Source organism: Schistocerca cancellata, chromosome 4 (assembly GCF_023864275.1).
Source record: "Schistocerca cancellata isolate TAMUIC-IGC-003103 chromosome 4, iqSchCanc2.1, whole genome shotgun sequence".
Classification (NCBI taxonomy): Eukaryota; Metazoa; Arthropoda; class Insecta; order Orthoptera; family Acrididae; genus Schistocerca; species Schistocerca cancellata.
The window spans coordinates 743236766-743251561 of NC_064629.1; the positions used below are offsets into that span (position 1 = coordinate 743236766).

Consider the following 14796-nt stretch of genomic DNA (forward strand, 5'->3'; position numbering starts at 1 on the left):
GAACCACGATTGTACCTATGTGCATCTCTTCGACCGAAGCGAATCAACTGCCACGATGTCTTTCTTCAGAGCTCCAAAATTATGAAAATCGCGTGGGGAGATGTCGGGACTGTATGAAGGATGTGTAAGGGCTTCCCAGCGAAACTTCTACAGTGTAGTTCAAACAACTCGCCGGCAAAATACCCACCCACATGTTGCCAAAGTTGCACACATGGATGCAATCGTGGTTCCGTAGGCAACCGCAAAGCATTAACCGTCTGTCTTACAGTGGGATAAATGTAAAAGCATTTATGGCGATTACTTTTCAAATAACAAACAATTTACTTCCTTTTTTCATATGTCTCGTTTTCATTTTACTGTGTGTTATAATTTTGATAAAAACGTTTAACGAACAAAGACAGCCTCTGGTGACTACACCCACTACAAAACATTGGAGGAGGGGGGTTCATTTCCCCGTCCCGTCATACAGATATAATTTTTCCAACAGCGGATCAGTTTATACTCTGCAGTAAAACATCACACCGTTGCTTGCAGAATGCAAATGGATATGAAGATGTTTACCGCCATATTCTTCACGCAGAAGCTCACGGCGAGTTAAATCTTGATAAGGCGTCAAAGTGGTGCAAAGACTGGCAATTTTCCTTCAATGTTCGGAAACCGTGCACGTCACAAAACGACAGAGTGCAGTATCCTACGACTATAATGCCAGCGAGTAGCAACTGGAATCAGTCAACTCGTACAAATACTTGGATATGATATGAAATGGGACGATCACATAGGCACAGCTATGTGTAAGACAGCTAGCAGACTTTGGTTCTTTAGCAGCAAAACAGGATAATGCAATCAGTCTAAAAAGTACATTGCCAACAAAACACTCGTGGGACCAGACCTAGAATATCTCTCAAGTGTGTGGGATCCGTATCACGTAGGACTAACAAGGATCAAAAGGCCAGTACCAATGCGCGCAGGTTTCTTCGACCCGTGGGAGATGTTGAGAAACTTGAACTAGCAGGTGCTTGAAATAGATGCAAACTACACCGTGAAAGTTTTCTTACACAGTTTCAAGAACCAGTTTTAAGTGAGGAATCTAAAAACATACTATAACCCACTACGTTCCGCTCCCATAGGGATCACGAAGACAAGATTACACCATTACAACGAGCGCAGAGGTGTTTAAGAAATCATTCTTCTCGCTCTCCGTACTTGAATGAAACGAAAAGAAGCCGTAAAAAGTGGTTCAATGGGAAGCACGCTCTATCACGCGTTTCACAGTGATTTTAAGAGTATAGAAGTAGATACAGATTTAGAAATTGTACTGGCCTGGGAACAGGAATCTAGCAGCTATTTCATACAGAAAATCAACCCATAAGATGCTGACAAGTCCGAAGGCAATTATCGATTCAGTGCCTCCAGCAGAATCTCAGTACGCATCCACAAACCACACGAGAGGCTCTCTCGGAGCTATCCCTCTATCGATCGCCTACTGTCGGAGCACCAATACTACTTCTCAACAAAACAGAGGTGACGGTAACTCACCATTTGAGTCTGGAGATGAGCGGCTGCTGCTATTCACTTGCAGACTTGTCCGCTGGTGGCTCGACGTCTTCTTTTATCCGACGCTTTGGTACTTCCCTCTGATAACTCCGGACTGACCTTCGTCTATACTGAGAAGAGATGTGACGAAATCTCCCAGACGGGAGTGGGAACCTGCGCCTGGTCCCGAGCGTCATTGATCTCGATTCCTTGCGTCCGAAGTCTAAACACGGGTCATCCGTGTCACAGGCCAGAATTCCCACTCCGTCATGTATTTACTGCGGCGGAGGCTGTTATTTACCGTCGCAGTACGACTCTTACTAATGTCTTGCCTCTTTCAGTTCCGACATCGGTGCACATGTGCCGTGGAGCAACTGGATGAGACACTCGTTTAGTCGATGTTTCGGGGGGTTTACCATTGTAGTAAAGCGAACTCTGAAGTCATCTGTTCCGATAATTCCCTAAATGAGAGAGATAATCAAATATTAAGTTATCCACGACACTGCTGGTTGAACTCAGTGGCTGTAATTTAATTACTTGGAGAAATAGAGCTACCAAACACATTTATTTAACTTTTCTAGGATTAATTTGCCGTATCTCAGTCTAATGCTATAGGTAAATTATGTTATATTACTTGCTACGTATCCTTGCCAATACATCATTGTCCTATCTGCGCTACTCAGATGTCATTGCTCCCCTAGTGTAGACAAACATCAAAATTCTGCCTTAGAGATACCAACAAGGGAACATTCCCAAATGTTAATAAACGATCTTGATGAAACTTGACGGATGTGTAGAGGGGGCAAAATAGTGCAGTATGTATTTTTTGTGACCAATACCACTTTTAAGGCGTAAAAAACACCCCAAAAGGTAATTTGGCATTTTAGTTTTAGAGGGAATATCTTCGAAATGATGATGCATAAAATTTTTATATAAAAGTTGATACGTTATTAATGTTCTTGAAAACTATATAATCAACTTTTGTAATAACTTGAAATTACCAAAATACCCCCCCCCATCAACTAATTTTGAAAAATGAAAACTTTTATTAGAACATAAATTAATGAAGCTTTCAAGCTGCTTAAATCCCCGTGTAACAAAGCTGATTTCTGAAATACTGTTCTTGGAAAATAAGCTGTACATAATGCGCTGTCAGAGTATTTTCAACATACTAAATAAATACATACACACATTACTAATCTAATCTTAACTCTTTATTATGAAAGGAACTAATTACAATGAAGATAATCTGTGAAAAAATGCATAACGTTTTTTACACTGCACATAAAATGAATGGAATTTCTTCATGCAATATACACGACGGAGAAGACAATATAAAACAAAATTCAGCAGGGTTTAAAATTGTCTCGGGTGATCCTCTAAACATACTGTTTTGTATGACATATTTCAGTACATTAGTAATCCTTGGCAAGGAGAATTGATTATGTACTAATGACTGCAGTTTGATTATATTGTTTCTCAAGTGGAGATTGACATCATAATCATTCGACCGAGCTACATCTGAAAGTCTCCGCACAAAGTTCTTCCAGCATCGAAAGCTGTATACGTCCCATTGCAGTACCTGTGCCGTCGAGCCACCGGATGAGCAAGTTCCTTGTCCTTAGGTTCAAAATGGTTCAAAGGGCTCTGAGCACTATGGGACCTAACATCTGAGGTCATCAGTCCCCTAGAACTTAGAACTACTTAAACCTAACTAACCTAAGGACATCACACACATCCATGCCCGAGGCAGGATTCGAACCTGCGACCGTAGCGGTCGCGCGGTTCCAGACTGAAGCGCCTAGAACCGCTCGGCCACAGCGGCCGGCCCTTGTCCTTAGGTACGATGCTCAAAACCGTTCTTTCACACTGACTAACGCAAGAATCTAACAATAATACAGATCTTTCTTTTTCACTGGCAAAGAAAACATCTTTCAAATATCTCTTGACCAGGTCAGACGTCTGTTGACCAGATTTCGATGCTGTTACGAGGATATTTGGGATTTCAAACAGAGATCTGCAAGGCGGCAGGCCCTCTGGCCTCTTCATACACTTATTAAGGACCATCAGACCAGCCTACCTTGTATTTCTAAAATCTGAATTTGCATACATGCAAATTAACGTCAGGTCGTTACCATATTACACTTGTCTTGCAAAGCAGGCAATCAGATGCTCTGTACCGGCATGTACATGATCGGGAGTAGGATGCACGCATATCATAACTGCGTTCATTTCACGTAGGAGACGAGCGGGAAATTTTGAGCTATGATTAGGCTAACCGCTCACAATAACAGCGAACGGTCAGAAGGCAAGGGGAGCATCCGGTCACTAGGAATCGCGGACAGGGTCCCGACCCACGACTGGCGGCTTTCTCTTTTGATGTCGGGTCAGGGGCTAGAGCGACGGACTCTCGCTATTTTTACAGTGGCTGGGGACAGTTTTCTCGGAAAGCTTCATGTTTTGGGCAGGAACACGTCAGCCCAATGCTGATGTTGTGCTATTGTTTGGGACGTTTCGGAGAAATAGTCGCCGAACTCCACAGGATAGCTGACAGAAGGGCGCCGCACATAGCAACCCGATTATCATATTCCGATAGCACCCATCATCAGAGAGCTTCCCGCGCTAAGTCCTGGCAGAGGCTATGATAGGCTGCTCGACTGTTACGTCAGCACACATTTGCAGTCATCATTGGGAATTGACGGGAAGGAACGGCATTGGCGCCTAGGTTGACAGTGTATGATAGTAGGACGAATTTTTTGTAAGGCCGTAATTGGCGAAAGCTTTGTTTATTGGCGAAGATAGGCCGAGTACTGGTATAGGGGAAGGGTCACTCTCTGGGCGAGGGCCGGGAGGGAATCTGAGAGTCGGGTCCTGGCAGCTGCAGGAATCGGTCGCGTACTTTTCCGACCTTACTGAAGAGTAATTTCATCCGCAGTTTCACTTGCCCAGCCAATCGGACAATACTTAGTTTTTTCGCGCTCTCCATGGTGGAGTCCATCTCCATACAGTGGAGCCGACGACGAGAACCAGCCGTCATCAACACGCCGCCTTGCGCCTTATTGTCGGTAATATACGTAGCTCCAGCCTGTAGGATTTCAGTTGATTTTCCAGCTGCCCAAAATTCGAATTGAGGTTTCTCAGCAGTGGCATCTGTAGAACCACATTGCCTTCTTAGGTGATGTCGTGGTACTACATCCGATTACCCATTTGTTTATCGATGTTATACATTTCGTCTCATCTCTTTGCTCTCCCTTCTCGTAGTAGAGAAGCACACTAGATTCCATGCAGTGTCGTTTTACTAGGTTCTTGCCGAAAACTCTATCAAGTGTTTGGTTTACGTTAATGTACATGATTGCACAATTTTGTGTTCCACTTAAGGAAAATAAATGTAATTGTAAATTTTTAGGACGGCAATTATCCGTTAAACAGTCACATTCACCAGAATCTTTTCCTATCATCATTTTTGGAGGGGAACTTTGATCACCTAATTTAAAGAATGAATTATACGAGAGGCTATCCATCCCACATTTATATGGTGACCATTATAAGACTACATTATACACCTTGAGCAGATTCAATATACACTCCTGGAAATGGAAAAAAGAACACATTGACACCGGTGTGTCAGACCCACCATACTTGCTCCGGACACTGCGAGTGGGCTGTACAAGCAATGATCACACGCACGGCACAGCGGACACACCAGGAACCGCGGTGTTGGCCGTCGAATGGCGCTAGCTGCGCAGCATTTGTGCACCGCCGCCGTCAGTGTCAGCCAGTTTGCCGTGGCATACGGAGCTCCATCGCAGTCTCTAACACTGGTAGCATGCCGCGACAGCGTGGACGTGAACCGTATGTGCAGTTGACGGACTTTGAGCGAGGGCGTATAGTGGGCATGCGGGAGGCCGGGTGGACGTACCGCCGAATTGCTCAACACGTGGGGTGTGAGGTCTCCACAGTACATCGATGTTGTCGCCAGTGGTCGGCGGAAGGTGCACGTGCCCGTCGACCTGGGACCGGACCGCAGCGACGCACGGATGCACGCCAAGACCGTAGGATCGTACGCAGTGCCGTAGGGGACCGCACCGCCACTTCCCAGCAAATTAGGGACACTGTTGCTCCTGGGGTATCGGCGAGGACCATTCGCAACTGTCTCCATGAAGCTGGGCTACGGTCCCGCACACCGTTAGGCCGTCTTCCGCTCACGCCCCAACATCGTGCAGCCCGCCTCCAGTGGTGTCGCGACAGGCGTGAATGGAGGGACGAATGGAGACGTGTCGTCTTCAGCGATGAGAGTCGCTTCTGCCTTGGTGCCAATGATGGTCGTATGCGTGTTTGGCGCCGTGCAGGTGAGCGCCACAATCAGGACTGCATATGACCGAGGCACACAGGGCCAACACCCGGCATCATGGTGTGGGGAGCGATCTCCTACACTGGCTGTACACCACTGGTGATCGTCGAGGGGACACTGAATAGTGCACGGTACATCCAAACCGTCATCGAACCCATCGTTCTACCATTTCTAGACCGGCAAGGGAACTTGCTGTTCCAACAGGACAATGCACGTCCGCATGTATCCCGTGCCACCCAACGTGCTCTAGAAGGTGTAAGTCAACTACCCTGGCCAGCAAGATCTCCGGATCTGTCCCCCATTGAGCATGTTTGGGACTGGATGAAGCGTCGTCTCACGCGGTCTGCACGTCCAGCACGAACGCTGGTCCAACTGAGGCGCCAGGTGGAAATGGCATGGCAAGCCGTTCCACAGGACTACATCCAGCATCTCTACGATCGTCTCCATGGGAGAATAGCAGCCTGCATTGCTGCGAAAGGTGGATATACACTGTACTAGTGCCGACATTGTGCATGCTCTGTTGCCTGTGTCTATGTGCCTGTAGTTCTGTCAGTGTGATCATGTGATGTATCTGACCCCAGGAATGTGTCAATAAAGTTTCCCCTTCCTGGGACAATGAATTCACGGTGTTCTTATTTCAATTTCCAGGAGTGTAAATCCACTTGGGTGTGATTTGCATAACATCATGATTCTGACCCCTAACTTGCATATCAGTTGGGATCCCACAATAGCAAACGCGCGGCTAATTTCCACATTGATGACTGAAATATTTTTTTTTTCTTAGCTCTGCAGTGGATTTAAGTTGTCGGTGCGTGTGCTAATCCTTATGTTTTCTTTATCTTTTATTTAGCGAGTTACCTTCCACGATGACGCAAAGTTTTGTGGTTTCTGCATCACATTGATGATGAGTGTCGTAAATCAACTTTGTGAACAGCATCCTTAACTTGTATAAGATTTCTTCTTGCGCATGTGTTATTTTGGGGTGGAAAAGTTTCTTTGATTATTGTCTCGAGAACAGAATGGTAAATTACTTGATCCGTTGTTGCTTCAGTTATTGTCGTTGTTGTAATGTCATTCAGTTCTGATTGCTGATAAGGAGTACGGTAAGGTTGTTAGGGGACGCGGATGAAGCTAATCATTCACATTCTAATTACGTGATGGAGCAATTTGACGGCGACTTTCCGGGGACGAGATGGTGTTCGAGAACACGGAGCAGACACGTCCAGATGGCAGTGTTTTTCACCGTTCTGAGGTTGAACACGAACGGGTAAACACCCCCCAATTCAGGATAATGCGGATTCTGTGTGTCTGTGAATTCCTAAGGGACCAAACTGCTGAGCTCATCGGTCCCTAGACTTACACACTACTAAAACTAACTTAAACTATCCTATGCTAAGAACAACTCACACACCAATGAACCTCCGGCGGGAGAGGCCGCGCAATCCGTGACATGGCGCCTCTAACCACGCGGCCACTTCGCGCGGCGCGGATTCCGTTGAGCCACACCGTCTTCCGAACATACTGAAGCCATTATGACAATCCAGAACCAGTTGCAAACAGACAACAGGGCAGTCAGTCGGTGCCACCATAATAGCGCGCGAGAATCAAGAGTTGCACCCCCTGTTACTGGTATGGCATATGAACTGCCGCAGGATGCTATTTTAACTCTTCTTAGAGAGATGGAGAGAAACAAGAGAAGAAACAGATAAAAGTAGGTAGGAAGCAGAAAGAAAGAGAGAAGAAAAGGCCGAATAATTTCGTATGGAAATCCTTGTGGCGGTGGAAAAGAGGAATGAAGCACAGAAGGGAAGAGAGGAGGCTGAAAAGGAACGACATGCATATTTTACAGAACTTACGAAGTGAATTTCTACTGCAATCATTGAACTCAGGGAAAAGATGTTGAAAATAGCAAAAACGTGTGCAGAAGCAGAACAAACTGCAATTGCCACAAAAGGAGACATGCGTTTAGCTAAATTAGGAGTGGCAGGAGCCAAGAAGTCGATGCAGCCGGGAAAGCTAAAGATTCGAATCGAACAATGAATCAGAACATAAAGACCTTTACCAGTCTAACATACTAATAGAAAGTGACGTGGTGGTCGAGAGTATGTTGAATAAAGCAACAAAATACACTACTAGCCATTAAAATTGCTACACCAAGTAGAAATACAGATGATAAACGGGTATTCATTGGACAAATATATTATACTAGAACTCACATGTGATTACATTTTCACGCAATTTGGGTGCATAGATCCTGAGAAATCAGTACCCAGAACAACCACTTCTGGCCGTAATAGCGGCCTTGATACGCCTGGGCATTGAGTCAAACAGAGCTTGGATGGCGTGTAGAGGTACAGGTGCCCATGCAGCTTCAACACGATACCACAGTCCATCAAGAGTAGTGACTGGAGTATTGTGACGAGCCAGTTGCTCGACCACCATTGACCAGACGTTTCCAGTTGGTGAGGGATCTGGAAAATGTGCTGGCCAGGGCGGCAGTCAAACATTTTCTGTATCCAGAAAGGCCCGTACAGGACCTGCAACATGCGGTCGTGCATTATCCTGCTGAAATGTAGGGTTTCCCAGGGATCGAATGAAGGGTAGAGCCACGGGTCGTAACACATCTGAAATGTAACGTCCACTGTCCAAAGTGCCGTCAATTCGAACAAGAGGTGACCGAGACGTGTAACCAATGGCACCCCATACCATCACGCCGGGTGATACGCCAGTATGGCGATGACGAATACACGCTTCCAATGTGCGTTCACCGCGATGTCGCCAAACACGGATGCGACCATCATGATGCTGCAAACAGAACCTGGAGCCATCCAAAAAAATAACGTTTTGCCATTCGTGCACCCAGGTTCGTCGTTGAGTACACCATCGCAGGCGCTCCTGTCTGTGATGCAGCGTCAAGGGTAAGTGCAGCCATGGTCTCCGAGCTGATAGTCCATGCTGCTGCAAACGTCGTCGAACTGTTCGTGCAGTTGGTTGTTGTCTTGCAAACGTCCCCATCTGTTGACTCAGGGATCGAGACGTGGCAGCACGATCCGTTACAGCCATGCAGATAAGATGCCTGTCATCTCGACTGCTGGTGATACGAGGCCGTTGGGATCCAGCACGGCGTTCCGTATTATCCTCCTGAACCCACCGATTCCATATTCTGCTAACAGTCATTTGTCTTGACCAACGCGAGCAGCAATGTCGCGATACGATAAACCACAATCGAAATAGTCTACAATCCGACCTTTATCAAAGTCGGAAACGTGATGATACGCATTCCTCCTCCTTACACGAGGCATCACAGCAACGTTTCACCAGGCAACGCCGGTCAACTGCTGTTTGTGTATGAGAAATCGGTTGGAAACTTTCCTCATGTCAGCATGTCAGCACGTTGTAGGTGTCGCCACCGGCGCCAACCTTGTGTGAATGCTCTGAAAAGCTAATCATTTGCATATCACAGCATCTTCTTCGTGCCGGTTAAATTTCGCGTCTGTATCACGTCATATTCTATAGGCAATGATGAAGGCTCCCCCCCCCCCCCCCTCCTCGAAAAAAAGCAGGGTGCTGCCGAGGAGAAAAGCTTGTACTATATCTGGGGAGATAATGGCCAAATACCACACCACGACATCCATATTCATGTCTATGATTCTTTAAATGCAGGGCCTAGTTATATGAAACTTCCTGAGGATATTAAGGACAATCAAGCCCGTTTTAATGTCCAAGACGAAAAGGATAATGCTTGTTTTGCATGGTGAGTCCTGGCTTGCGAAAGAAATTACACAAAAGATCCACAGCGCACATCTCGATACTGAATAGGTTTTAACATTCATGAATATTATTACTTTGATGGTACTGAGTTCGCGTAAAGATTCAGAACATACCAAAATCCCTGAATATCAGTTCACATTGATGGCCTGAAGAAGCAAAAAAGCAAGCCAGATAAGCAGGATAAGCACACTGTAGTTGGACCACTCCATTTTTCTAAATATTCAGGTGAGTGTGATCTTCATGTAAACATGCTACTCTTTTCTGAAGGCGATAATCAACATTACGTACAGATCAAAGACATGTCAAGTCTCCTTTACAGAAAATTAACGAAAGAAGAACATAAAAAACACATTCGCTGCAGGTGTCTAAACATCTTTTCAGATGAACAATACTTAAAAAGGTATCTGAAGGACTGTGAATCTAAGGAACCAGTACATGTTGTTACATATACACAAGAAAACAACTTCATTAAATTCAAGAATGCTCACCACCAGGAATGATGTCCGTTTGGTGTATACACTGACTTCAAATGTCTCCTTGCCCCCATCTCCTGCTGTGAAGGGAACCTCTTAGCCTCACAGACCACCTTCACACAAAAACACGTACCATATGCAGCAGCATACCAACCTGCACGCTCATATGATTCAAGTTTTAACCACTATGAATTTTATGTTGGGGATAATCCTTTGGTTTGGTTGCTCACTGAGCTTGAAAAACTCTCGTGGGATGTTCATAGGTTTTAAAGCTCCAACATCCCCATGACCGAATCGGGGAAGGAGAAAAAATTACACAATGGTGCAGTTAACTGTCACATTTGTGGGTTGGCGTTAGATAGGAAAGCTGAAACTTCCCATAGGGACCATTTTCATCTTATGGGGAAGTTCCTAAGTGTAGTTTACAACGCATGCAATTTGAAGTACCAGTTACTAAGGCACATACCCGTTTTCTTCCATAATTTAAGCGGATATGATGCTCACTTCGTAGTTGAGCAATTGGCTAATTTTGGCTAGGAGAAAAATAATGTAAGTGTCCTGCCTGAGAGTGCTGAGAAATATATTTCATTCTCCAAATGAAAGACGCCAAATATTACTCTCCGTTTCCTTCACTTCATTCCAGAAACTTGTTGACACTCTATCTCAGGAGGATATATGTGCCACCCGATCTGCATACCCTGCTGAGGAGAAGTTTCAGCTTGTGACTAGGAAAGGTGTTTTCCCTTAAGAGTATCTGGATAGTAAGACAAAACTCTACAAAACCAGGTTACCTGACATATCTGCATTTACCAGTACTCTTACATGCGATGCCATAACTAGTGCAGATTATGAGCATGTCATGAATATCTAGTGGGAATTCAGCGTTCTCAATTTGGGTGAATACGCAAGATTATACATGGATACCGACGTGCGCTTGCTTGTGAATGTTTTTGAAAAGTTCCAGAATGTATGCATGGCCATGTATTCTCTCGACCCCGCCATATATTACATGGCACCTGTGTTGTCATGCGACATGATGCACAAGAAAACGAGGCACAGCATCGAACTTTTGACTGATGTTGATGGGCTTCTTTTCTTTGAGCACAGGATCCGTGGGGGCTTTGCAGTGTGTCCATAGTCACACCAAGGCAAATAATTCATGTATGGGTGCATGGTTCAACGCACTCCTGGATTCAAGTTATATTCTACAGTTATGTGTGCATAACTTATATGAGAATGCCACGATGCAGCCACTGCCTGTTCGTGGGTTTCAATGAGTACCCGAAAACGAATTAGGGGGATTAGCTGGAAAAATAATGGGTCTCGCAGCTGATTCTGATGTATGGTATGTGATGGAGGCAGACCTCATATACCCCGTTAGTATGCGTGAAATGACAAGCGACTTGTCTTTACGTCCAGAGCAACAAGTTCCACGAGGAAGCACTATCCCTAAAGTGATGACCACTGTTGGACACAAGCAGAGGTACATAATTCATTATCATGAGCTCCTGCAGTGCCTCAGCTTAGTGATTCAGCTATGTGGAATCACCCCCACTATCTCCTTCAGTCAGTCCCCCTGGTTGAAGGAGAATATTGAATACTGAACTGGTGGTATCGAAAAGCTTTTTATAAATTAAGGAATAATTACATTTCCAGTAAAACCAAGCAGAATGTAAGAAGTGAATGCGATATTTTGGTTAAGAGTGAATGAGATGGGCATTGGGGCGTAAGAAAGTGCATCACCAGACCAGATTCTAAAGAGGTCATTATTTTCAATGAGAACTTTATCGAAGGTTTCAGTTGATTTTACGAAAACTATCTATGTGGGTATGTGTATACTGGACATCTCCAAACTCCACATGTACTATTTCTACTATGTGGTTGCTAAAACTCACTTTGTGGAATCAGAGTTACTTTATATGGATACTGATAACTTCATCTACTCTGTGAAGAGTTTCAGTTGATTTTACGAAATCTATCTATGTGGGTATACTGGACATCTCCAAACTCCACATGTGCTATTTCTACAATGTGAAGTAATTAGGTGTTACAGTAATCAATTCGACACTTTGGGATATGCAACCGATAATCCTTATGGTATTTTACGTCAGAACAAGAAGGTTATCGGCTTAATGAAAGATGACGTGGATGAATGCCAGTTGTGGAATTTGTGGGTCTAAGATCCAAAATGTATGCATGTCATACAGTAGATGGAGCCACCCAGAAGCAGGCTGAGGGTGTGCAATGTATAGAATCACGTGTCCTCACGGTCAAAGACTACATTCGGTGCCCGTGCGGCGATGTTCGTGGTGCTCCACTGCAACATCCGCATATGGTACAGCAAACCAGTATTCAGTCGTGAAGTCATGAGATGTACACTGTGCTGCAATCTTAAGTCGGGTTGTCAGCTCATGACGATAAAAGAACCATTTGTGATGGCTGGGTCGAAACTCTCCTGTACTCACACTATTTACTTGAAGCACAAGAGGGGACTCCAACAGTGTGAGTTAGAGAGAGTGAGTAACTGGCTGAAAGAAAGCTTGTGCCGAATAGTATAACTCTTTTATCATAGAGTAAATATTGTGTGTGTGTGATGTATGGTGTGCCTGCATGTGTGAACGTCTTATGTGTCTGTGTGTATACTTATCAGTCTGTTTGAGTGTGGATGCCTGTGTAAATATGAATGCCCATGTGTAAATACATTTTGTTTATTTTTTTAATAAGTAGCATACTATGTATGCATGAATATATATGCACCATGTGTGGGAAAAAATTATAAAAATTAATGAAAAAGTTAAAAATGAGCAATGTATATATAAGAAAAAGTTTAAAAATTGGAGTAAAATCATCAGAAAGTTAAAAAATATCAAATTAAAAAAGATAGTTTTACTGTGTTTTTTTCTTTTTCACTTCATGCTCATGTGTGAATGTGTGAGTGCATGTGTAGATAGAGTAGTTTTTAAGTTTCACATACCGCTAGCTGTCCAAGTCATACAAGTCTTACGTGTGAGTTCCACCCAGTTCATTTTAATGCAGCTGATTGGGATGAACATTTTAGGGCCATCCACTTCATCGTATTGTTAAATCATTTCAGCTGCTTTAGGTGGAAAATGTTTAGAGCCACCTAGTTCAGTGTATAAATTAGGTCTTCTGTTTGGGTGGAATTTCACTATCAATAGCAATAGTATTAGTGTAAGAGAAACTGTACCTTTACAATAGCTGTAGTTAGTACTGCAATGTAAAGTAAAAATTTTTCGTTCCAGTGTTACACTAACACGGATTGTAGTGACAGGGAATATATCCACTGTCTGATCACATTTGTAAAATTTTCTGGCATCCAACTTCAAAACATGTCCTTTTGTGAAATCCAGTAGTGGACCTACTGAACCTTTTTGCTTAAAGTCAATCGATGCATTTCATATTTAAGTGTACCGATGTTTGCACGGAGCTTAATCCCTTTTCCAGACTGTTTTGAAACTTCGTTTAAATCGTCAGTATCGTATGCACTAGGTTCAATTTCTATAATTTCGTTTTTACTATTAATTTCCAGATGCTGTTTATTGCTAGCCTCTGTGATATTTGGGATGGTGTTGTATATGTCTCCAGTCCAATAAGCACGATACTCCAATCTCAATGCTTAAACCAGTTGGTGGGAAGTAATTGGTACTTAATACAGACGATCATTCTTTTAAAGTCAAAGTATACGACGTTGCATCAAAACATCAACTGGCGAATGGATGCTTAATGCCCATCATTATATACGAGGGTTGGAACTTAAATAGTGGCAACTATTTATTCACAACCGATACAAAAGAGTTACATGTTTTCACCTGTTACTGTCCTTAAAAGTAGTCACCAGTGTTGTGTAGAATCCGTTGCCAGCGATGTGGAAGGCGTAGTATAAAGTTAGCAGAGCCTGTTCTGTTGATCGTGCGAATGGAGAAGTCTACTGCCTGTCGAATGCTACCGAGCTATTTGTGGTCTGCACGTCATGTTATATCGCAAATCATCAGTGGAGATCCAGCTGTTTTGTGATGCGAGAAAACCAAGCCTTTTCAGTAACACTCTATTCCCTCGACGACGTATGACCCTCTCTACGAGATACACATCTGGTTCTGAGCTCTTCTGTATAAAAGTATCCTGGAATTACGGTAACACTGCTGTCTTTAAGAGGTAGGTTCTAGTATTCGTCCTCTGCACTTTGAAAACCGTGAATATCTCGGATGACCAGTTTGGTATGTACGACTTCTGAAATGCTGTCTTGTGCTTTGAAACAGTTCTAAATCACCTACATTAAATAGCTGTTTGCGCGGATCTAACATTTTAATACGATTGTATACTGTATCTAGAAGTCTATTATCACGAACATCGATTGGTCTCATTTTTATTGTGCTATGTTTGGTTCGATTATACTGTGCAATTACATGGGAGGATATCGATCTATTCGTGTGAACCATGAAGATTGAATTGCATCCACATTTGGGTTTTCGATGTTCTGTTCACACGTTCCACGATACTCGCCTTCAGGTGGGTGAACGTCGAGTAGCGATTTATTCTATACCGCTCCATCACAGTCTTGAAATATCTATTGTAAGACTCACCACCGTGGTCTGTTTGAAGATTGTCTGGGCTTCGATTCGTCCCCGTCTGCAGCAATCCAACAAACAC

At 43.9% G+C, this 14796-nt stretch overlaps 1 protein-coding gene across 14 annotated transcripts in view; it reads right to left on the reverse strand.

The window, feature by feature from the left end:
- Positions 1 to 1653, reverse strand: part of LOC126183899 (putative uncharacterized protein DDB_G0271606) — a 33240-nt gene extending 31587 nt beyond the window's left edge. For all 14 annotated transcript variants that reach the window (XM_049926227.1, XM_049926237.1, XM_049926235.1 and 11 more), the window contains exon 1: positions 1537 to 1653. In XM_049926227.1, the coding sequence (XP_049782184.1) occupies positions 1537 to 1539 (3 nt within the window). In that variant the 5' untranslated portion in view covers positions 1540 to 1653. The remainder of the gene's footprint in view (positions 1 to 1536) is intronic.
- Positions 1654 to 14796: the final 13143 nt, after the last annotated feature.